Consider the following 25,599-nt stretch of genomic DNA (forward strand, 5'->3'; position numbering starts at 1 on the left):
TATCCATTTTTTGCCCCCCCCCCTTAAAAAAAAACAGAAATAATCACAACACCCCTGTATCCTATTCATTCTCCCGAGATTCATCCTTCCTGGGCTTCTCTTTATTTAGCACCCCCCCATATTGCTGTTTCTCACGAGTTGTCGGATCTCCTCAGTTCTGCCTTTTATTCCTCCATCAGGGTCCTCAAATTTCCCCCAAGTCCTCATTTTCTCCTCCTTCCCTGGATCCTCTTGTCCCACTGCTTCCCCTTCAGTTCATCTTGATTCCTCTTGTCCTTCCCACCCCATTTCTCTGAATCTGCCTGCAGTTTCCTCACAGCCTCTTTTGCACACAATGGCCAACTTTTGATCCTTGCATTCTTTTTCAGAGGAATTATAGTCTGGGCCTTGATTAATGTAGTCTGGGTCCTCCAGCTTCTTCCACACTTGGTCTATTTTAGTAGCAGGGGACTGGACCCAGGAGGTCCCTTCCAGGCTTATGTCCCTAATGCTTCCTCCTGTTGTACCTTGCTCCACGAGGCTTCTTAATTCCTCCAAATTTGCTTTCATAACATGTATTGCTGGGTTCCATGACCCCATTCCTTACCCTTGCATGCCTTTCCCTTACTATGTTGGGTTCAATTTGCTCATAATCACAGGTACATGGGCGCCGACTTATATGGGCTCCTGGGGCTTTAGCCCCAGGAATATTTACAGTCAGGGGCTCTGCTCCACCAATAGTTGGAGCTAGGTTTCGCCCCTTTTAAATCCCAGCCGCGGCCGGGAGTCAGAGGGCTCTGGGCTGCCCACAGCCGCGGGGAGCCCAGAGCCTTTTAAATCCCAGACGCGGCCAGGAATCAGAGGGCTCTGGGCCCCCTGCAAGCGTGGGGAGCCCAGAGCCCTTTAAATCCCAGCCGCGGCCGGGAGTCAGAGGGCTCTGGGCCCCCTGCAAGCGCGGGGAGCCCAGAGCCTTTTAAATCCCAGCCGCAGCCGGGAGTCAGAGGGCTCTGGGCTGCCTGCAAGCGCGGGGAGCCCAGCGCCCTTTAAATCTCAGCCGCGGCCGGGAGTCAGAGGGCTCTGCACTGTCCCAGGGGCAGGGAGCCCAGAGCCCTTTGAATCCCAGCCGGGGAGGCGGCTGGGATTGGGCTCAGGGCTCCTGCCCCAGCTGCCAGCAGCCCAGAGCCCTTTGAATCCCAGCCCCTGGCCGCTGATTGCCCCCTCCCCAGACCCTTGCCCCAACTGCCCCTTGGGACCCCAGCCCCTATCTAAGCCTCCCTTCTCCTTGTCCCCAACTGCCCCCTCCTGAGACCCCACCCAACTTCCCTCCAGAACCCCTCTACCTGTCCCCTGATAAACCTCCTGGACTCCCATGCCTATCCAATTGCTGCCTGTCCCCTGACTGCCCCTCCGAACCTCTGCCCCATCCAACCCCCCCTGCTCTTTGTCCCTTGACTGCCCCCCGGGACTCCCTACCCCTTCTCCAACCCCCAAACCGCTTACTGTGCCACTCAGACCAGCATATCTGGCTCTGTGCAGCTCCAGACAGTTGCTGCCATGCTCCCCCATGGAGCCCACAGCCCTCTCCCACCCCCAGCACCTGCCTTCCAGATTTGAACACCTCAAAATTCAGGTGTGCTCAAGCTCGGTTTGGGCAGCTTTTACTTCATTTCTCCCAAATCAGTTTCCCCTGCAAGGTGCCAACTGAAGGTGTTGGAGAACAGAGAGATCGGGTGGCCTCCTAATGCCTGGAAAAGAGACAAAGGCCGGAGGAGGGAGTGTCAGTGCCTGTGCGGACTTCTGGGAAGTGCACGGTGTGGAAGGGGATGCTGTGATGCTTTGGAACAACTCCATACAAAGCCAGTCAGGACTCTGGGGGAGCCTCCTCTCTCGGAGCAGACTGTCTCCAGGGCAAGAAGCTTACACCTTCCTGGGTCTGATCTTGGAGCATTCAGCATGCCCTTCCACATCATGCACTTTCCACAGCGAGTCTGCCCAGGCTGGCCCTGGGGCAACCAGAGGTCCCTGCACCCCAACTCCGCAGTCAGATGTGACTCTCAGCCAGACAGTAAAACAGAAGGTTTATTAGATGACGGGAACACAGTTTAAACAGAGCTTGTAGGTACAGAAAACAGAACCCCTCTGTCAGGTCCATCTTGGGGGGTGGGGAGCCCAGAACCAAGTTCTGGGTCTCTCCCCATTTCCCCAGCCAGCTCCAAACTGACACTCCCTCCTCTGGCCTCTGTGTCTCTTCCGGACAAGGAGGCCACCTGATCTTTGTCCCCAACACCTTCAGTTGGCATCTTGCAGGGGAAACTGAGGCACCCACACAGTATTCAGAGAAAATATTAAGGACATTCCCACTTCATCACAACAGGTGCAACAAAATATAATACTGTATATTGAAGTAGGCAAGTGCTGCTTCTGACTTTCCACTTTTAATTGACCTTTGTAATCTTGTGGCACTGATGCATTATAAAATGAAGCTACATCGGCTTACAGGGCGGGAGCCAGGGCCGGCTCCAGACCCCAGCGTGCCAAGCAGGCGCGTGGGGCGGCATTGTCCTGGCAGGGCGGCATTTGGCTCCAGCGGACCTTCCGCAGTCATGCCTGCGGGAGGTCCACAGGAGCCCCGGGAGGAGCGGACCTGCCGCAGGCATGACTGTGGCGGGTGCGCTGGTCCCGCGGCTCGGATGGAGCTCCCGCAGGCATGCCTGCGGATGCTCCACCGGAGCCGCGGGACCACAGGACTGTCCGCAGGCACTTCTGCCCCGGCCGCGGGACCGGGAAAGGGCGGCGCAAGCGGCGCAGCGCGCCGCCCTGCTTGGGGCGGCGGAATTTCTAGAGCCGCCCCTGGCGGGAGCAGGGGGGGCACCACCATTTTGGGCCCCACCAAAAATTATACAAACCTGCCGCCTATGCACAGGTACCAAGCTTCCCTTTAACCTGGATACACATTGCTGATAATTTCTCTTCCTCTTCACCCATCTGCATTCCTGTATCATGCATTCATGCTCTCTGATTTGTCCATCCATCTATGCTGTCCCACCTGGCCAATCCCCATCCCTCTGCCTACAGCATCCATCCATTACCTCCTGCAGTTTCTGATCATCTCGGGACATGTTCAGCAGCATTCTGCTTCCTCGGATCATGGGGATGTCCTGCCAGAGGGACGCGTTGGACGAGATTGACAGACGCTGAAGATACGAGTCCTGCTGAGACAGCACTTTCCTCCGTAACCTTGGGGAGCTTGGAGAGCTTAGTTCAGAGTCCTCTGCCAAAGAATCTGCTCTCTTCTGGCTTTGGATTGCCTTGTTCAGAGCCACGTCGCTGTATTCCTGATACAATAACCCTGCTGTGGAGAGAGGCCAGCAATTCAGATTCATTCGAAAGCAGTGACTACTGAACTCCCTGTGTGGAGAGGGCTCCATTACTGTTTCAATACAATCACTCTAAGACAAATGGACACGTCAGAGCCTATAGTGTTTATAATGCACCTATCACCAGCATAGCTCTCCACATCTCTAACCACATTGCATGCTGATGGTTACATGGCCCTCTCTATACTCTCTCACTGATACTCCCACCTAATTTCACTGTAGCAGGAGGCTGCAGATCCTCTCTTTTTTCAGCTCTCCACAGGAGGGATAATGGCTGGGGTTTTCTAGAGCACTTAGATAGGAGGTACTTACAGGAGTTGATCAGTTTGGAGTGTCGGCGCTTGAAATTATCCAGTGTGGCTGCAGATTTCTTCTCCCTGTCCGGGGAGAGGAGAAGGTTTGGGGAGCAAAGAGACAGGAGAAAATAAGAACTGCTGAACTGGATGTAGCTTATCCAGATCTTAGTAATTAATCTGGAACAGCTGGGACTTCTCTCTCCATCAAGTTCAAAGTCTGCATTCCTTATTTCTACTGCAAAGGACTGTTGTCAGGCTGATGGATATTCAGAAGTAACGGGACATGAATTCCCCTCTTGCCCTTTGGGGAAGGGGATCCCATTGCATGGGCAGCCTGGGATGAAGCTTAGGCAGGGGTCGTTATCTCAGAGAGCATTTTGCTCTGTTGTCTGTTTCTTGGGTCACTAAGGAATCACTGGAAAGTTCTGGGCCTCTGTATCTCAGGTGAAAGGGATTAGAAGCAAATGGGAGACTCACCGAAGTATAACTGTGTCTAAGCTGGTTGGCTGGTCCTTGTGTGCTCCCTCCTCTGAAAGGACAAGAGAGGTTATCCCATTTTCTGCCAATAAGACAGCAAACATGAGAGAGAGAGATTCCAAGGAGCCAAGTGTAAGAACATGATGCAATGTAGATAACACATCCTAAACCCTATGTAGAGGTGGTAGCCTGGGACAGGGACTAGTACCCCCCTGAGGTTTTTTTTTCCAGGTTTTACAGCTTCGTGGCTTTAACAATACTTGGCATTTACTTAACACTTCGTACCCATCATTTAGGCAATAATTCTTGTCTTTCATACACACATCTTTCCAAGCCACCAAATGGGAAGAGGCCTGTGTTTTCAAAAGTGACAATGACTTTGGTGCCCAATTTGACATGCCTGAAAGGGGCCTGATTTTCAGGGTGTGGTGGCTTGCTCAGCATTTTCTAGAAATCGGGGCCCCTTTAAAGTGCCTTAAGTTGGGCACCCACCACCTGAGGCACCCAAGGTCATTTCTGAAAATCTGAGCCTTATTCTTGGAGATGTTCAGACCCCAAAGCTCCGATTGACTTCACAGTTGTAAGTACTCAACACCTCTGAAAATCACCCTATACATATGTGTTGGGAGCACTGTGGTCTAGTAAATTAGGCATGGGATTAGATGTCAGAGCTGGGTTCGTTGTTGATTCTGATACTGACACTAAGTCACTGGTGACCTTTGGGAAGTCGCTCTTTCTTTCTCTGAAGCAGGGGTCCGTTTGTGGAATGAGGAAAATATTTACCTCCTTTGATAGAGGGTGTTGGGAGAGGCCTAAGTAAATCTGAGCAAAGAACTAAATATGTGGCAAAGGATTATTAAGACCAGCTGGTGACAGAGATGAGAACAGAGCCCAGGAAGGGGACCACTATTATCACTAACTTTTTCCACTTTGGGACCAAAAATGTTTAAGTGCAATATTTTGAACCAAAGTGGCTTTAATGTAAAAACACTTCCAGTATCCCAAAATGCCAATATTTATGCAGTGTGGAAAAACAGAAAAGGAATTGAGGCAAAAATATGCCAAAAGTGTCACTAATTTCACCCAGCTCAATATCTGTATTGATAAAGGGCATAGAGAGCCCAGACACACAAAGTACAATATTGGCTAGGTGCATTGTGGGGGATTTATGCCTTTGTCTAAAGAATTCATCATTGGCTTCCACCAAAGACAGGACACTGGATCTGATGCAGACATGGAACAGCCTTGGGGTGGCAGCAGAGGCCTCTACCCTTCAAAGGCTAATAGCTTACTGTGAAAAGGTGAATATTAGTGGGACCACTGCATGGCTGAGAAAAAGGACTAGAACTCTGAATAAGGACAGAGTGCGGCTACACAGCATTTTGGAGTGAGCCTCCAAGCCCAGCTCAGCAGACATAGGCTAGCTGTGCTCCTGCTAGTGCTCTAAAAATAGCTGTGTAGACAGAGCTTTAAAGTGGTAGCTTGGGCTCTGAAGCCCACCCTATCTCCCTAAGCTTCAGCACCCGGGCTCCAGACCAAGCCACAACTTCAGAGCAATCTATACAGATATTTTTAGAGCCCTAGTGTGAGCCCTGTTAACCCAAGTCTGTTGGCTGGCGCTGGGAAGCTTGCTCCAAAATGCTGTGTAGACATACCCATGGGGGTTCAGTGGGCAGGCAAAGCAGGAGAGAAGGGAGGCTGAAGGAGTAGGTGGGGAAGGCGGTGAGAAGAAATGCTGGGCAAGTAGTTGAGGAGGGACTAATTTAGTGAAATGGGAGCTGGGTGTGCTGTTGGTAGCTATTATAATCAGTCTGGAGAGTGGTGATTGGGATAGCAGTCCAAAGCAGGCAAACAGGCAGGCCTCACTTGATGTAATAGCTTTTTATCTCTGGAAACCCCAATAATACAGCTCAATTTTAGTGACAATGGGGTATGTTTCCACAGGGCAGGACTGAGGGGCATTAGCAGAGCTATGAGGGGAACCCAGGACTGGAATAGCAAGGGGCCTGCAGGGTAGGATAGAGGGGCTTTGGCAAAGCTGTGTGTGGATAGTTTTGGAAATATTTCTAGCTATTCTCTGGCCATAGCTATTTTCACTCCCTTACTCCTCCATCATTTGCTTTATGCTGAGATTTGGTATCTTAGGAGGAGAGGGGTCTCACCTTGTAAGTTGTCTGGCAGTACTGACATCTTCCTCAGGCCCTGCCGATGCCAATCTCTGCTTTTTGCTCGGCGTTTGATCACGTTCTCCTGACTCCCTGAATTGAGTCCCCACTCCTTCATGTCCACCCTGATGACTTTTTTATCTGGCCAACTTGATGACTTCTCCAAGGGTGCATGTCTGGCCAACTCCTCTTTCACTTGGGCCACAAGCTGAAGTGGTTCTCCCTGCCCTTCCATCTTTTGCTTGCATGTCCTAGCGCCCTCTGTTTTCTCTATTATCACTGCAGGGGCTGTTCTGTTCCTCGTATCCACGCTGGTGGGGCCTGCCTGTGCCTGGTCCCACTGGGGCTCCTCGAAGACTGCGTCCTGTCGGTACAGTGTTCTGATGGCTGGTGGCGATGGAGGGCTGAACTGCAGGAAGTGGATTGGGTTGGAGAAAGCTAGTAGTGGGGGTGGCTGTGGTGAATTTCTACTCTGAGAGTCTGTGGATGTTCCCCACCCTCCCAAGGAGGGCCTGGAGGTGTAATCAGGTGCGGACTTTCCACAGTGTGTAGCCAGGTGCTGACCCATTGCTTCAGGGCTTCTGTCAGAGTGGCCCATGGGTGCCTCATTCTCCAAAGTGGGAAAATCTGAGCTCTCGGCCAATGAAGTGACCCCTAAGTCACTGGTGTCCACCACATCCAGTGTAAGTGAGGTGACAGGATCCCACTGGGCATCAGACACTCCCTCGTGGGTCATCTGCATTAGGAGGGGGTTCTCTTCTCCATCTGCCACAGCAGGGGCAGGGACCAGAGCATGAGCAAGGCTGTCGGCATCAGGCACAGAGGCTGGAGCCTGGGCAGGGCAGCTGGAATTGGGGGCAGTGGCCAGTAACTGACTAGAATCTGATACATAGTTTAGAGGTGGATTGGAGTTAGATACAGGAGGCAGAGGCTGGTCAATATCAGGTGCAGGGGCTGGAGGCTGGTTGGAGTCAGGCACAAGGGACTGAGACTGGAGAAGCTGGTAGGCATCAGCCAGAAGAGCCAGGGGCGAGCTGGGCGAGCCAGGCACAGGAGCCGGTGGGTGGGTGAGCTGGGTGGCATCAGCCAAAGGAGCCAAGGGTGAGCCAGGTGCAGAAGCTGGAGGCTGGGTGGCATCAGGCACAGGAACCAGGAGTGAGCCAGGAGCCAGAGGGTGGGCAAGCTGATTGGCATCAGGTGCAGGAGTCACGAGGGAGCTGGGTGCAGGAGCCAGATGGCGGGTGAGCTGGTCGGCATCAGGTGCAGGAGTCACGGGTGAGCTGGGTGCAGGAGCCAGATGGCGGGCGAGCTGGTCGGCATCAGGTTCAGGAGCCAGAGGGTGGGCGAGCTGGGTGGCATCAGGCGCAGGAGACAGGGGCAAGCTGGGCAAAGGTACTAAAGAGTGGGCAAGCTGGGTGGCATCAGGCACAAGGGCTGGGGGCAAGCCGGGCACAGGAGATGGAGAGTGGGCGAGTTGGTCGGCGTCAGGCACAGGTGCCAAGAGCAAGCTGGGCACAGGAGCCAGTGGGTGGATGAGCTGGGTGGTATCATACACAGGGACTGGGGGCGAGCTGGGTGCAGGAGCTGGAGGGTGGGTGAGCTGGTCGGTATCAGGCACAAGAGCCTGGGGTAAGCTGGGCACAGGAGCCAGAGGGTGGGCGACCTGGGTGGCATCAGGGGCTGGTGGCGAGCTGGGTGCAGGAACCAGAGTGTGAGTGAACTGGTCGGCATCAGACACAGGAGCCAGGGGCGAGCTGGGCACAGCAGCTGGAGGGTGGGTGAGTTGGTTGGCGTCAGGCATGGGGGCCAGAGGTGAGCCGAGCGCAAGCCCTGGATGGTGGGCAAGCTGGGTGGCATCAGGGGCCAGAGGTGAGCTGGGCGCAGGAGCCGGAGGGTGGGTGAGCTGGTCGGCATCAGGTGCAGGGGCTAGGGGTGAGCTGGGCACAGGAGCCGGAGGGTGGGTGAGCTGCTCGGTGTCAGGCACAGTGGCCAGAGGTGAGCCAAGTGCAGGCGCCGGAGGGTGGGTGAGCTGGTCAGCGTCAGGCACGGTGGCCAGGGGTGAATCGGGCGCAGGCGCTGGAGGGTGGGTGAGCTGGTCGGCATCAGGTGCAGGGGCTAGGGGTGAGCAGGGCACAGGAGCCAGAGGGTGGGTGAGCTGCTTGGCGTCAGGCACGGTGGCCAGAGGTGAGCCAAGTGCAGGCGCTGGACGGTGGGTGAGCTGGTCAGCGTCAGGCACAGGAGCCAGGGGTGAGTCGGGCGCAGGTGCCAGAGGGTAGGTGAGCTGGTTGGCATCAGGTGCAGGAGCCAGGGGCGAGCTGGAGTCAGGCTCAGGAGGAGTAGGCTGTGTGTGCTGCTCCAGGGCCAGGACTACAGCTTCTTCTGGGGGCTGCGGTACAGCGTTAAGGGCACTTCCTGTTCCTGGCACTTCCACCTCTAAGCTCAAATGTGACTCATCAAGTAAAGGGTTTTGTTGTGCTGTGTGAACCATGTTTGCTTCCATTTCCTTTCCCTGGAAAACAAAACTTCTCGTTGGGGGCTTTTGGTGCCTCTGGACTTTCTCCAGGTAATTTGCAGGAGCGAGAGCCATGTTTGGTGCTTGGGATGACTCCAGGTGCATTGTAGCTGGAGCTGCAGGAGTAGATTCTACTTCATCTTTGTCTGTTGGCAGGCTCTGCCTTGAAGGGGGACTTCTGAAAGCCTTGGAGATGGAAGGTGGGGCACTAGGGTCTTCATTAAGGCCCTTCTCAGGTGTAAGCAGCCCATGAGGAGTCTGGACACTCTCTGTGCTGGTGGTCACTGAGGCTCCTTCACTAGAAGCTGCCTCCTGCAGGTAAGAAGTCTGTCTGGATGTGTCCTGTACAGAGACTGGTGCTTTGTCCTGGTCAGTACATCCCACAGGGCTCATTTGCGATCTTTCATCAGCATCCTCCTGAGATTGGCCAGCTGCTGATGCTGCCGAGTTGAACTCTGATGGTGAGGCTGGAGTGAAATCGTAATGGCTGGGAAATGCTGGGTTTTCTGCAACAGGATGAGGATCTGCGGGACCAAAAGATCCCAAGTTCCTGGCACCAGAAGAAGGGTCCAGAGTCCCAGAAGAGTCTGGGTTCCCTGCACCAGATGAGGTTACTTCTCTGCATAATGGAGATATGGCTCCTCTGTCATCAAAGCTCTGGACTGTCCTTCCATCTCCATCACTATGGCCATCCTCACCATTACTGGCTCTGTTATCCTGACAGGTTTCTTCACAATCTTGGCCACTGAAAGAAATGGAGCTGAAAGGGTCAGAAACCCCCATGTCTCCCCAGTGCTCAGAGATGTGGCAAGTGGGGGAGTGCATCATGGAACTCCCACCCGCTGGCTTCTGACTTTCAGACTTTATCACAGCAGGTGGCTGAGCTCTTTCATTTGCTCCTCCAATGCAGGCCTTCAACACTATGCTGAAGAGTTCATCCTCACCAGAATGCTGATCTTTGGAGAATGATTCCTGGGGCAGAGAGGCCAGCCCTGTTCCCTCAGCCGAGGAAATGCTCTCCCCCTCATCATGGAGGTCCCAGTTTTGCTTGGAGAGAGAAGGTGATGCTGGATTGAGTGCTGGTGGTGGAGCCTCCTGCTCCGCCTCTTCCCTCCCTGGCTCTTGTTCCAGCTCATCCCACCTCTTTTCCTTCTGATCTTCCCTGTCCCATACTTGCTCCTCGTGCACTGGTTTCGCTTCCTTCTCTAGCTTCTCCCATTCTGGCTCCTCCTGTTCCAGCTCTGGCTGCTTCTCTTCTGACTGCTCCTCCTCTTCTGGCTCCTCCCCGCATTCTAGCTGCTCACGCTGCCACTCCTCCTGCTCTGTGTTTTTTGCAGCATTCAGTATGTGGAAGACACACACTCTTGGACATTCAGTGCTGCCTTCTGCTCTTCCATCATCTGCTCCTTTCTCCTCCTCCGGAAGGAGGTTTATAGAACCAGATGGACTTTGCCAAGCAGCCACTTCTGTTTTCTGGTCTGTGGCCAAGGCATTGTTTCCCCTCTCATGGGATGACAGGACCATCTTTCCATCTGCATTTCCTCCTGTCAGCTGTGAATTTCCTTGGCTGTCATCTGATAAGGGATAGGGTGGGTGATGTGAAGAGGAAGAGTCTGTATCCTCTCCCGCTCCCTGTAAGCCTCCCACTTTTTCACCATTATCTACAGAAGGCATGGGATTCATCCTGCCTATTACATCCATCCCAGGAGATGGCTCCTCGTCCGTCCCTGCCACTGCTTCAGTACTTGGCGGGAGCTCTCTGATGGTCCCATTTGCTACATCCAATCCCTGCAAGGGGGGATCTCCAATAGTGTCATCATGCAAAGTCTCAGTCTTGCAATGAACCTCTGAAATGTCTTTACACACCATGAAGTGTTTAGTGGCTAGTTCCCCCTGGATGGGAATAGTGTCTGTCATTGAGGTTTCCTTATGCTGTGCCTGGGGGACAGCAATATGACATGCCAGGGACTGTTTCTGATCCTGAGGAAATTCAATCTGAAGGACTGGAGACTGTACCTGTGGGGTTTTGTCATGAGTGGCTGTTGCCTGTGGGACTGTGTTGGGAAAGGAAGAATACTGACTGCTTTCAGGATGAGCTAATTTTCCCTGTTCAGAGTTCGAGGAGTGATCCCATCTCTGTTTTTCCAAAGATCTCTCTTGTACTGCAGGCTCTTTCTCCCACTCTGAGAGTCCTCTCTGGTGCCTTAGATCTCTCTCCCTTTGTTCCAGTTCTGACAGAACAGGGTTAGAGGATCTGCCACACATCTCTGCTGATTCCCCAGCAGAGAGATGCCTCAGAGGATCCTGGGCAATGGAGATCTGTGCTCCTTCTGCAGAGCCAGGCAGCTCAGTGCTCATCTCTACAGACTCAGTGGTGGCATCATGTCCCCTTCTGGCTGGTGTAGGATCAGGGTTTTCCTCACTAGGGCTGCTGGTTGCTGGGGGAAAGGGGTCTCCCCCATTGGCTTCTTCAGATTCCATCAGTAAGACATCCTGTAAATGAGAACACATTTTATATTATAAAATGGCTAGGTTGGAAACTGTGAGTGGATTGACCCAAGGAGCTTTGAGGACAGAAGCTAATGTGTCTGGGAAAAGAAGTGAAACACATACCCAATGAGTGGGAGGGAGTCAGGAAACTGTAACGGTGGGGGTGATGGTAGATAACAAATTAGATTTTGTTTGTAATGTGATAAAGCAGCAAATCAAACTGGTGTAGTATTGGGCTGCAGCTTGAGAGGCTGGTCTAAAGGAATGGGTCTAATTCAGCCTCACTTACACCAGAGAAGCCTGCTGACAGAAGTAGGGGGAGCATGTGTGAAAAACAAGGACGATTCTAATCTACTACCTTTACCTGTCTGGGCCATGGCCTGTCCCGTCCCTGTCCACCCTGAAATGGATCTTTCTTCCCAGCCGCAGCAGTTTCCCATACTCCTGCTAGCCCTGGAATGTTTTTTCTAATATTTCAGCCTCTCCTCTAATGAAAGCAATGGAAGATAGACCTGCTTTTAAAACGCTGCATGCATCATGTGTTGGGTACCATACCCTCATGCCAAAGCCACAGTACAATCCCCTTTGCAATGCCCAACCATCTCAGTCTTTTCAGGTCCATCGCCGAACAAAACTGTAACAACCTCCTTCCCCAGCTTGTCTTTCAGCTATCAAACTCTCCAGACAGCCAATGAGCAGTCCTGCCATTCTTGGCTACAGCAATGATCCCATATCCCTTCAAGTAAAAAACCTATTTCACCTCTGTACCCAATCCTGTCTTCAGAGCCATCAGATAACACCTCCCAGTGAAAAAAAATCAGGATAGCAGCCCTTCTAGCAGCAAGGAGCTGGGATTTCTTCCTCCCCGACCCCAAATCAGATAAGCAAATGTATGACCCTTCCCTCCCTGCATATTGCCAAACCCTTCTGAATCAAAGGTCAGGAAATTGAATTCACAATGCCATTGCAAAGAAAGAAGGGTGCACAGGAACATTCAGGGCTGGGCCCTCTCTATGTAAAGAGAGAGATATCAGAGGGACTGGGGATGTGCATGGAGAGTGAGAATCGTGTTAGAAGTCTGTACCGAGGCTATAGCTGGAATTATTGGGATGCATGAGTGGGACATGAGTGTATATGGAAAGGGAAGTCTCTCATAACAGAATCAGGTCATTTCACGGGGCCAAGGGTGGCAGCAGGGTCAAAGAAAATCTGTGTTCCCATACAGGAATGGAAGGTAGTAAGGGCTTTTCTACACTCTCAAGGGGAAGTGGGTTGGCTAAAAGAGGTGTGGTGAGACAGTAGCTAAACATGGTGGCACCCAGATGGTACCTGGAACAAAGGTGTTTAAATCCCTCACAGCTGTATTGTAATCAGGGCCGGCTCCAGACCCCAGCGCGCCAAGCGCACGCTTGGGGCAGCATTTTGCCGGCAGGGCGGCAGGCGGCTCCGGCGGACCTCCCGCAGGCATGACTGCGGAGGGTTCGCTGGTCCCGCGGCTCAGGTGGACCTCCCGCAGGCATGCCTGTGGATGCTCCACCGGAGCCGCAGGACCAGCGGAACCTCCGCAGGCACGTCTGCAAGAGATCCCCTGGAGCCGCGGGACCGGCGACCGCCAGAGCGCGCCGCCCTGCTTGGGGTGGCGGAATTCCTAGAGCCGCCCCTGATTGTAATATAGCACAGAATACTTATGGGAAGAGGTCCCCTCCCCAGCACTGACACATTGGTTCCCTGCATGTGATTCGGCAGGGTGTGGGGCATGGCTTGTCCATTCTCTCTGCCTGTGGGTTTAGTGGATCAGAGATCCTGGCTGTCTGGATCAATCTCTGCTGCTTGGCATCTTGGGGGTGGATGTTCTTTAGTTGATGTCAACAACATGACTGGCTTCAGGGGTGGCCTCTTTGGCAAAAATGCAGTCCTACTCCTCATAGTAGTTGTAGACCATGCAAATTCTCCCTAAGGTCTTGTTATTGTTCTTCACATTTCTATTACCCTACAGGAGCTCCTTTCCTTTGTTAACTGAGTCTTAGGCAGGGGTGGCTAAGGGGCCATGGCCCATCCACTTTTCACTACAGGCCTGCCCCTCTTCTTCCCCCTGAGGCCCTGCCACCTGGCTAGGCTGGAAGCTGGAGCCTGGTCCAGGTAGAGCGGCCCGGGGTGCCCAAGAATAGCCCCCAGCCCAGGTCCGTGCCCAGGGCAGATGGAGGGTCTGTGGCTCTCCACAGCTACCCGGGTGGCTCTTGCCATGGCCCGGCTGCAACTTTTCAGACCCCAAGGCCCCAGGCCAGAAACCGGAGCTGGGTTGTGGTAAGAGCCACGTGAGCAGCTGTGGGGAGCTGCAGACCCTCCACCTGCCCTGTCTGGAGAACTTCGGGAGCAGGGACATGGGCCAGGGGTTGCTCCCGGGTGCCTCACCCCAGGCAGGTGGAAGGGCCCAGGCTCCCTGATGAGACTCCATCTTCTGGCTTGCTAAGGGGTGGGGCCTCATTTCCCCCCCCCCCCCCATGCTTTAAGGAAAATTCTGTCACCCCTGGTCCCAGGAGCATGCCTTCTCCTTAATTTGTTCTGATTGCCCAGATCTACAAGTGGCTTTCTGCTGACTTGGGCCTGGACACACTCCTCTCCACAGAGGGCAAGGAAATCCAGGACCTCAGCACAGGACCATGCAGAAGCATAGATCATGGATGGAGACCCACATCTCTCTCCTTCCTGATCAGGATTTTTCCAGGCTGCACAGTTTTATGCTGTTGTTCAGATTGCCAGAATACTCTGAAGTCTTCACTTTCTTTTCTCCTTGAAGACTATGAACAACATAATTGCCAGCAGTTATACGTTACCACACAGCCCTTTATAAGCAAGCACATTTATTCTTAAGGTGAAAGCATTACACAGAAAACATAAAAAACAATAGATGTTCTTATGCATGTGCTAAAAGCTTACCTGAGGTCATCAATCAGTCTTATGTAGTCTCAGCTGGCCAAAGTCCTCCTGACCTTTCCCAGGAAAGATTGGGGCCACTTTGGACAGGAGGTCCCAACCCTTTACCTAATCAGAAAGAAGGCCCTGAGTCACTTTAAACTCAGGAAATTTCTCCAAGAGTCCTTTTGTTGTCTGTCAGTCTCTGCAGAATCTAGTTTGAACCAGTACCTGAGCTTCTCCAGATGCTGGCACTTCCCTGGAGGTGGTACAACCTGACAGAATTTGCCTAATCACAGCCTGCTGTTCCCCCTGCCCCTCAGTTTCTCTCTCATCTTAGTTCCTGGAGGAGTTGTGGGTCACCTTCCCCCATGGAATTACATACAACCCCTGGCTCCCAATTATACATACATTTAAATCAATAAGGTCTCCCAAGGATATGGCAGGAAACCACCATATCTGTCACAGCTTCCACTCCTACTTTAATTGTGGGAAAATTCATCCTGAGCGTCAGTGAACTTGCTTCTAAAGTGGGTTAACTAATGCAGGGCCAGATGGCAGATGATTAAAAACAAAACTTTTGTATGGATACAAGGCAATTTATCCCCAAGAAACCCAAGCTAACCTGCAACAAGTTTCAAGTATAGATGAGCCCTTAAAGGAAACAGGAACAGGCCACTCTGGAATAAGAGTGTCCCAAATGCAGTTAATCAGGAATATCTCCAGGTGTAGGCAAGCCCTAAGATTCTCACTCCCCTTAAATTAGAAAAGCTCTAACTTTCTCCGCCCTCTTTACCTTGATTCAACAGGCTCCCAGATTCTTTTCCCCCAACTACATACACACATTAGCATGGTGTATGGAACACATGGTGCTATCTGTCTGTTCCAGTTCCCCAGGACCTGGCAGCTGCTCTAAGGAAGTGGAGTTTGCACACACACACACCCATGCTGTTGAAACACACCACCTGGCAGGGAAAGCCTTGCTCCACCCTTAAAATGACTCTGTGTCAGAGCTGAGCTAACCCAGACTGCTGGTTGAGATGGCTGGTCTATTTGCCCTTCCTTTGCAGTGGGGCAGCAACCTAAGAAATGAAAGTCTCCCTCCTCATAGGAGCTTTTGAGCCTACCTCACTCTTCGCTTGCTCTCCGGTCCCTCCCCCTTCTCAAGCCAAGCCCAGTTCTAGGAGTTCATTAGCTCAGGGTGGGGTCTTGTGTTTACTGCTTCACATTCCATTCTCTGCTTCCAGTGCTTCTCAGACACCTAACACCATCCTCGAGTCCTGAGGAGCGTGGGGGAGAGACAGATGGAAACCTTCACAGCTCACCAGGGTCAGTGGTTCTTCTACAGCAGATCTGCTAGTTTTAAATGTCCCACTAAGAGCTGTGCACACCTTTTAGAATGAAACACAAAGGAAAGAAAAACTTGTCTGCTTTTGGTAAGAAAATGAACCTCTGAGCCAGTCACATGTACCTTTTGCTAAGGACTCTAAAAGAGTCAGGCTGGGCCATGCTGGCTCCGGGTCTGCCTTTCTACCTCTACAACCTACATTTCCCTCCCCAGGCCTGGATTTCCTCTCCCACGTGCACACTCACACACTTGCCTGGTGCCATTCCTAGGGAGTGGCCTATGGCCCCTTGCTTCTCCCCATGTCAGGCTGGCTGATTGTGCTCTACGAGGCTGTCCCAAGAGAAAGGGTGGTGTGGCTGGCCTGCCACCCAATCTTCAGAAGCAACTGGACTAAGTTGCTGATCTTACTGCACCACCGCCCTGCCTCATGGCATGATGCAGTACGTACCCTGTATTGGCAATGGGGCCAGCAACTCATTACCATTGCTTCCTTGATTAGCCCAGTAGAGGACAGTGCTAGCCCCTAGAGATACATAGAGGGGAGGAGAGACAGAAGATGGCATCAGGGAAGAGGTAGGTATCCGCAGCTTGTTGATGAACGGAACTGGGTGGGGTTTGAAGCAGGGGCGGCTCCAGCCATTTCGCCACCCCAAGCACGGCGGCACGCCACGGGGGGCGCTCTGCCGGTCGCCGGTGCGGCTCCAGTGGACCTCCCGCAGACATGTCTCCACCGAAGCCGTGGGACCAGAGGACCCTCCGCAGGCATGCCTGCAGGAGGTCCACTGGAGCCGCCTGCCGCCCTCCTGGCGACCGGCAGAGCGCCCCCCGTGGCATGCCGCCCCAAGCATGTGCTTGGTATGCTGGGGCCTGGAGCTGCCCCTGGTTTGAAGGGAGCAACTGATGACAGGAATTTCTCTAGTCATGACCCTGTCTCCTTGACCCAATCTGTAACAGAATGTGCTGTCATCACTCACATTTATCTCACTAGTTTGTGTACAGCCACTCCTGCTAGAGTGGCTTCCTTTGGGTGAATGTCAGTCTTGCATTTGGAAATCAAAGCAGTTCTTCCAGAAACCTGTGTCCTTCTGGTATATTTGCATAAAACACAGAAATAGAATGTACTGCCAGCTACACTGCTATTAATATTACTGACTTTTCTACACAGAGTGGACTGGAAATTTGACACTGTCCCAAAACACCCAGGGGTGTGGGGGAAGAAGGAATCAAAAAACATTTGGAACTGATGTTATCTGCTCCCCTAGAAAGTAAAACCCGAAAAAGGGAAGCGGAGCTATTTGCTACTGCAAATTCATTGAAAAGAAGAGGACTTCCCTAGCAGACAAGCACAGATGATGCCAAGGTACTCCACTTACAGTAGCACCTCACTATTTTGCACTAAAGGATAGCAGACTCATTGTGATGTACTGAACTTTTTAATGATCTGGTCACTCACTAATTTGAAAAAGCAACATTTACACTTTGTTCCTGTATCTGAGCCATTCGGTTTTGTTTAAATGATGCCATTACTGGATGCTATGCTGCAGCATTTTTTTTTTTTAAATCATGATGTTGTGATGCTATGAAACTCCACAACAGCATCTGCTGTTGAATCTTTGCTGAGTAGTGGGTAGTGACCATGTGTTGCACTTCCTGGAAGCACTGCAAAGACAACAGAGTTCTGAGGCAGCAGGGACAAAAGGGCCTTTAAGTCACCTTTGCATCCTTCCTGGGTTGTATCAGGTGCCAGTGCAGCCCTCAGCCAAGAGCTGCTTGGTCTGATACCAGTCCCTTCTTCTGGGAGCTGACTATAAGCTGCTCCAGAACAGGCGAAAATCCACATACTGATGTATGTCATGGGAATTCCCCACCTCCCCTTTGTGCTCCTGACATGCCTCTTTGAGCTCCACTCTCCACCCACTGCATGATGTCAGTGTTTGCAAGGAGATTTACATAGGACCACTTATTGTGTCTCCAGTCAGTTCCTGCACTGGGGCAAGTCTCTCCTGGTGGCAGCAGTGTTTTATGGTAGTTATACACTGGCACAAAGGCAGGCAAGGGCCATAGCAAGAACCAGAATCCTGCAGGTTAACAACGTGTGGAATAGTAAGGGTCTATTTTTGTAAATATAAAACATAGGTTATACCTAAAGCAAACGTGGGTTGTGAGATACAAATTCCATTAAAATGCATCAGTAAAGTAAAAGCACTTTAAAGATTGGCCTTGTCTGCACTGAACTACTGACCCCTTACTGAGTGCAGGTGTCAACGATCACTTTGGCTGCAGTGGTACTGAGCACAGTTAAGCCGCAGGTGTAGATAAGGGCAAACAACAGTCAACAATGTCTCGGGTAATGGTTAGCTGAAAGAGAGCTGAATACAGATTGTTCTCTGTACTCGCAGCTTAACTGTCCTAATTGGGTCAGCTGAGCAAGGCACTGGGTAACAGTATTGCTGACCCCAAGGGTTTAAAAAAACATCAGGAGTCAGTCCCAAAAATATCATGAGATTTAAAAAAAAAAATTAATACAGGATTATATTTATTTGCCCTCTTGTTTTTGAGTCTTTAAAGATCACAAATTTCAGGCTTTTCTCTTCAACCATGAGGGATCAAAACTTTTTTTTTTTAAAATGAAGGTGACAATCTCATGTAATCACCTGGCTCAGGGAGCTGGGGCTATAATACAGACAGCAACTAGCATGAGAGTTACTACAGAGAATTCTTTCCTGGGTGCTGGCTGGTGCGTCTTGCCCATATGCTCAGGGTTTAACTGATCGCCAGGTTTAACTAGGGTTGGGAAGGAATTTTCCTCCAGGGAAGATTGGCAGAGGCCCTGGAGGTTTTTCGCCTTCCTCTGCAGCATGGGGCATGGGTCACTTGCTGGAGGATTCTCTGCACCTTGAGGTCTTCAATAACTCAGACATAGGTTAGGGGTTTGTTACAGGAGTGGGTGGGTGAGATTCTGTGGCCTGCATTGTGCAGGAAGTCAGACTAGATGACCATAATGGTCCCTTCTGACCTTAAGTCTATGAATCTATGAGATTTGTGATAAAAATCAAAAGAGTTGGCAACACTGGAAAGGAGGATTCCTTCTCTGAAAAGCATTTCTCCAAGGCTGGCTGGGGAAAGGTTGTACTAACCACTACATTCTCTTTCACCATTTTAGTATTGTCTGGATAGCTCTTATCTCTAGTTTGCAGTTTTAAATTGCTTGCACCTTCCCTACACTACAAAATTAAACCATTCACTAACTCAGTTTCCAAAATCATTTTGATCTGGCCTACTGTGCTGCACATACGAATAACCAAAAGGTGGCAGACAATTTCGTGATCACAGTCAATGCTAACAATGCTCAACAGTCAGATCCATCATGCACAAACTATTTGCTGACATCCTGTCAGGCCCATTTGCTTCTGGTTCAATCCTGCAAAGATGCTCAGCAATCTCAACTCCCATTGCCTTCAATGCATGTAGAAGGCACCCAGCACTTCACAGGATCAGGTCTGTATATTATTAGATTTCAATTTGACACTGAAGCCTAAGTAAACCTACCAGTGTGCAAATTCTGCAAATGAATCCCTCCAGTTCCCATGCATCTCTCTGGATATGACAGTGAATGCTTAGGCTATGAAGCATATGCAAGCTAGAAAGCAGGCATAAGCCAACAAGGCTGAAGCATTAATTTTACGTTATAATCATTCAACCACCACTAGTTATGATCTCCTAATCAATTTATGTTTTAAGTGTGCTGCTATCTCTTGATCCATTGGAAAATATGAAACTTGGTATTTTGATTGAATAAGCAGCCACTCGCAAAGGAGTTGAGCTATTCACAGAATGTGCCTTCTGCCAGTCATTTGCCAAGAAGAGTACCACATACACACTGTGATTATCAAAGGAAGGAACCAGAGCCAATGAAAACAAAGACATCCTCAAAAGGACATAACCTACAATGTGGGTTAACTCTAGTTATAGGGAAGTGCCGAGTGGACAAATTTGAAGCCTGAATGGCTCCTTGAGATATTTATTGGCTGAGTGATTAAAAAGTCCACATTACCCTTTGCCAACCTTTATAGACACAGGCCCCAATTCTTGATTGCCTTACAGCCTCTTTACCCCATTCCAGTGGTGTAATGACCCTATAAATTAGGCAGAAGTGACTCCCAGGGACCACCCCTGAGCAAGGGGGTTCACAAGAGACAGCACAGAGCTAATGGAATGGCTCTATGCCACCCCTCTTCTTAGCCGCCAATGTAGGGGGCATGCTGGGGGAAGGAAGGGCATGATAAAATGCTCTGTACTCTGGCTGTCTTTGGCTAGCAGAGGGATTACAGCGGGCCTTGCAGTCAGAGCATAAGCTAAAGCAGCTTTGAGGCTGCTGTAATTTATGCCAGGGACTTGGCCAAAAACATGGGAGTTCATGCAGGATGCTTAAAACCACCTCCGTTTCCTCCACCCCATTCCTGTGCCAAATGGAGAAGCAGGGTCTATGTGCCTAAACTCTCTGGTGCTCACTACTTCAGTGTGCTGGCTGGAAGTCAGGGTGTGGGGCAGTAAGTCTCTGAACAGTCATCATGACTCACACTGTAGTCTGTGGCAGTTACAGTTTCCTTTGCCTGCCTTGCAACATCATCTCATCCCAAACAAATTTCAACACAAGATGCAGGAGATATAAAGGATTCAACAGCGCTGCAGCCAGGAGTGAACAACAGTGTATGCCGGGGCTTGCAAACTTCCCCTGGAATACAGGCACCAGCAGCGTGAGATTTACCAACCTTGACTCATTATCACTGCCAGTGCTTGGAGCAATTTGAGGAGCAATGAAACTGAAAACCACTTCCTCCATGTGTTCAATAAGCTCCTCTGGAGCATCCAGCTCCTGCAGCCTCCTTCCCCCCCCCCCACACACACACACCCCACCACCACACACAGCTGCTGTCATCCCTCATCAAATTCCTCCACAAAAATCAGTGAGACTTGGCAGACTGAGCTCAGTAAAGAAGTCCAGAACATGCTAGAGGCAACTGCAGCAGAGAACTGAGGCTGGTATGTTTTTGAGCAGCTTGGAAAGAGAGGGAAACTGTCCAGGGGAAACATGGGGGAGGGTGCAGAAAAAAGAAGGAAGAAAGTGGAAAGAACCCACTATCCTATCTGGGGATTGGGGGTGGGGGGAGAGAGAGAGAGGGGCTGAGGCCATGGGTGATTCCCTCTGCGCAGTAGATGTTGGGAATTGGGAAAAAGCAGAGAGAGGAGCTATCACAGCAACTGAGCAGGGAGGGATGGAGAAGAGACTCTCTCTTGCAGCATTAAGGGGAGAGGAGGAAGAGAAGAGACAAAAAGAGTCTCCCTCTTACAGCAGTGGGGAGGGGAGAAGATGGCCCCCACCTCCTGATAGGAAACCAGCCCATCTTTTGTAGGAGCCATGGGAAGAGAGGAGAGGTCAGGAGTCTCCTACTCACAGTTGTGACTGAGGCAGGGGGCAGAAGAAATAATGAGCGAAGCTCCTCCCAGTCCTCCCTCATAGCCAGGGCCAGTCCTAGACCAAATGGTATCCCAGGCAAGGAGCATCTTCAGTGCCCCCAGCCATTTATTAAACTTTTGAATACCTTATTATTTTTGCATTCATAGCCCATTTCACAACTTTGATGCAAGATTTGCATGCAAGATTTATCCCTGTCATATTAGATAATACATTTGCACACTTGGATCTGTAAATCTATAGATTTACATTTATTCATTTATATGAATGCCAATATTTATGCCATATATAAGCAAATAAATTGGTTTCTTCCTACGCTTATAGAAACTTTTTAATGTTAAGAATAACTGAAATATACTAACATCAAGAAATTGAACTGTGCACCAACACTGGATGGAACAGTATTAAACAGCGTTACAGTAGATGACAACCTTAGAATGTTAACCCTAGTCCTTTAGTTCAAAAGGTCGCTTTTCTTGCCTTTGCCCTCACAAACTGAAGCAAAGCATCAGAGAGATCCAAAGACTGGCCAACATCATTTTCAAGCACTAGAATAGCAAGCAATGTAAGTCTCTTGTCGGCTGTAGTCAACTGAAGATATGTTTTGATGAGCCTGAGCTTTGAAAAACTCACCACTCGTGACTGTGACCGGCAGCGTGAGCAGAATCCTCAAAGCTCTCCACATATTAGGAAAAGTGTCCTTCAGTTCTGCATCCTGAATGAATTAGAGAACTTGGAGTGGAGAGTGCTTCCCATGTAGCAAAATGTGATGGATGTTGTCCAATTCAACATAGAGGTCTTTATCACTGACGTCTGAACATTCCCCAGGTGTCAGTCTGGTGAAGGTCCACACAATTGTTCAAGAGTGTTTTCCTATCTGCTGACAGCTTACTAAGGTCATACAACCCCCCCATCCCCCAGGTCTTTTTGAGGTGCTTCATTTGTCCAAACCTTCCTTCGATGGATACTCGAGCAGTGTCAACTAGCACCGAGCTTCCCATCACCTCATCTTTGCTCTCGTAACAAACTATCCTTTCTTCCAGTGAAGACAGGGTCAACTGCAGAGTTTTCTGCCATTTCTTTAGTAGCAGTGATGGCATCTTCAGATCTGTTGTCTCTGTAGACCACAATGAAACCAAGGCAGTAGTAACAGTTGTGATGTTCATCAACTGAGTTCGTAATGCCTTGATTACAATGTTTACTTGGAACAGGATATCGTGCCAAATTGCAGTTGAGACCAGATATTTGAAGTCAATGATCTGGTTTGCCAGGCTTTGTGCCTCATGTTGGATTCTGGCCTCACCTTTACTCGACTACGCCAGTTCCATTGGGGTGTCATAAACCTCAGTCACTTGGTACCTCACTGGCCTTATGCTGTCAATGCAGCTCTCCCAGCGAGTGTCACTTAGCGGCTTCATGGTCAGATTTGTAACACTGTCCATGAGGATCTTCCACCTGATAATTGATGCTGAAAATCGGTGGTATATAGTCTTTGCAGTACTCCAAAGAGAGATACTGAATCTAAAGAAGATGACACTACATCTGGCACAACCAGGTTGAGGGAATGGCAGCCATAAGGCACAAAGAAAGCTCAGCACAGGGATCCTTGCCTGCACACCACTATTTCTTCCTTTCATGTCAGTGCCGTTGTCATAGCCTTGGCTGCAGCAGTCCTGAAGCTTTGTTTTATCTCATTCAAAACATTCATAAACAGTTCTGTTAGGCCTTTTCCAGTGGAGTCATCCACAGACCAGAAACAGATGAAGTGTTCCTTTACTTGGATACAGCCATCCTCATCATCAACAAATCTTACTGTAAATGGAATCTTTTCACTGTGACTAACGTCAGAAGTGCAGTCCCTAATTATGGTGTAGTACTTCGCTTCGCCAAGCTGCATCAGTATGTTATCAAGCACCTTCCCTGCCATAAGGTCAATCAATTCATTTTGAATTGTTTTGCTGCAGGAGTGGTCCATAGCTTCTTTACAAACTACTTGACATAGGTACTCGTGCCTGACATCATTGTATTTCCCAAGGAGCTCTACCAAACTGAGGAAATTACCATTATGTTCAGTGAACAACTTATCCAGCGAGCCCTAGAAAGCCAAATTATTCTTTGCAAAGAAGAGGGTAATTGAGATCAGATGCTTGAGCATGTTCTTCCAGCGCTGGGTTTCTACGTTAATAATGAGCTGGTTTTCTGCATCCAGGCACTTATTCAGCTTTAGCCTGGACTCGCCCTCCATCCATTTGGAATAGGCCGTAAAATGGCCGGGTGACTTTTCATGTTGTTTCAGAGCATCAGCTAAATTATGCCAGTAATTATGCACAGAAAGTGCAAGCAACGATTCGTCATTCTTGTCAAATATTTTGCAACAAAACCAGAATACTTTGTCAGCTGATTTCAAGTAAACTAACCAATGTTGATTCACTTTTCCACCATTCTCAAGCACTCTTTCACAGTGTGACTATGAGAAGTGTCACTTCTGCTCATTTACTGGAAACATCATATCCTTGGTTTTGCCCGGCCCATTCAAAATTGTACAATCAATATCGGCAGAGTTTAGGATTGCTGGCCATAAAGCAGAATCTGATGTATCGATTTGTGGTGCACAATTTTTCTCACTGCTGTTTCTGTCATCATGCGAGGCTGATTCTTCTTTATCATTACTCTCCTTTTCATATGGAGTCATTTTCATGTGAGACACATTCTTCTTTATCATCATTTTCCTTTATACCACCAGGAAAACTGGACGATTCTTCATCACTTTCCTCACATTTCCATTCCTTACCTTAGTAATAGGACTTCCATCGTTTATGCTTCACTCCACAATTTCTTCTGCACTAGGATGATTGCTACTGCCTAAAGCCCAGACTTTGTTGTTCTGTTTCAGATATTTTCCCATCGAATTTTCCCCTTGCTGCAAACTAGATTGCAACTGAGCTCTTCATGACCTATATTGAGCTCCTGAAGGCTTCTTCAGGGGCATCTTTTATTTTCTACAGGGGAAAACAGACAGTATTAGGGAGAGCAAAAGTCTATTTTCGCAGTCTTAGAAAATCATCAAACACCGCATGTTAAGCTTGGCAAAAGAAGTAACAGTATTTCTTTTACATTGTTGTGTAGATAGGAGTTTGATTGATATCTCTGGCGTCTCACTAAATATGTCCTTTATTAGTCACTATTTACACTCTTGAAGTCTTAAAATATAAGTACACTTTCACAATTACACAATAAAACAAGGTTCACAATGTCGCAGCTGGGCTCTCACTTCATTTCATTCTTATACTCACTGACTGGAGATGCCCCGCCCCTTATATATCCATGGGGGCTGGCTGACAACTTTCTAGGAAGTTCAAGGAAAATGTAGTTCTCAGAAAGTCTGCAAGGTTCCATGAGATTCTACAAAGGTCCAGAACATTCTAGGTGGTTAGTGAAAAATAAATTCACATATGGAATACGTGAAACATTTTACTTCAAAGATTGTATTTTTCCTTTTGTTGCAAACAACAAAAACAGTACCCTGAGCCCAGTGCCCCCCCAAGCTCAACACCCCCAGCAGTCACCTGGGTCTCCTTCCCCTAAATCTGGCCCTACATCACAGCAGATAGGGAGGAGACAGAGGGAGGGCAGTGTATGGGCAAAGCCCCCCCTCAGCAGTTGGGGCAGAGAGTTCTAAAGGCACCTATGGGCCTAAGGCTGAGCCAAAAGAATTAAAGACCCGGGGACATTTCACTGGCAGCCAGCAGGGAGTGCTCTCGACTTCTCTCCAGGGTGCTGTGCATCTTTTGCCTCTGCTGCCGAGTAGGAGGCTTAGTCCTCGGGGCTAGTAAGTGCTGTTCTTGGTGCTTAATTAGTAGACAAATTCACACCTGAACCTGAGCATGCCATGACCATGTTAGAGCTGAATATGATCATAAGCCATCTGATTTAAGTGTAAAGAAACTTACCCATATACTGTCAGCCCTTTAGAATGATTCTCCAATTCCAGAGAAATAGCATCCACATTTTGCACTTGTCATTATTAGTAGCAGTATTACCGTAGTGTACAATTGAGATCAGGGCCCCAGTTGTGTGAGGTGCTGAACTCACAGTAGTCAGAGGCAGCCCTGAGAAGCTTACAGCCTCATTAAACAAGACAGACCAAGTGCAGAAAAATTATCCCCATTTTACAGCTGGGGAATGGAGGCAGAAAAATCACTTCACCACACAGGCAGTCTGTGCCAGAGTCTGAATTTGAGCTGAGATCTCCTGAGTCCCAGTCAGTGCTTAACAACCAGACAAGCCTTCCTCTAACATTCCCTCACAAAAATCCTCCACTGATAACACCCAGGAAGGAATGGTCATGCAGCTCCTCATGGTGCTCCAGAATCCAGCACTAAGTAATCAAAGTGACAAATGAAAAAAGGCAACCAAAATGAATGAACAAAGGAAAGTTGTGAAACAAGCAACAACATATGGATGGCAACACGTTGGAAAGATGTCTTTGCGTAATCACGGAGCGCTATAACCACAGAGATGATGCCTCATTCATGCGGTTTTAAAAGAATACAGTTATTCTGTTTT

The 25,599-nt window shown here is 49.7% G+C and overlaps 1 protein-coding gene across 11 annotated transcripts in view; it reads right to left on the reverse strand.

Annotated features, from left to right (window-relative positions):
* The window catches only part of ARHGEF5 (Rho guanine nucleotide exchange factor 5), a 48,331-nt gene that overhangs the window by 12,666 nt on the left and 10,066 nt on the right, over positions 1–25,599 (reverse strand). For 6 of the 11 annotated variants that reach the window (XR_005590858.1, XM_039511795.1, XM_039511741.1 and 3 more), the window contains exons 1-6: positions 14,835–14,933; positions 14,234–14,338; positions 6,292–11,299; positions 4,130–4,181; positions 3,669–3,733; positions 3,069–3,331 (exon numbers count right to left, since the gene is read on the reverse strand). Coding sequence is in view for 10 of the 11 variants with exons in the window: in XM_039511795.1 (XP_039367729.1) it covers positions 3,069–3,331; positions 3,669–3,733; positions 4,130–4,181; positions 6,292–11,287 (5,376 nt within the window). In the remaining variant the exon portion in view is untranslated. The other 5 variants (XM_039511779.1, XM_039511770.1, XM_039511752.1 and 2 more) reach the window with 5 other exon arrangements.

The sequence above is a fragment of the Mauremys reevesii genome, linkage group 1 (genome assembly GCF_016161935.1).
Source record: "Mauremys reevesii isolate NIE-2019 linkage group 1, ASM1616193v1, whole genome shotgun sequence".
Classification (NCBI taxonomy): domain Eukaryota; kingdom Metazoa; phylum Chordata; order Testudines; family Geoemydidae; genus Mauremys; species Mauremys reevesii.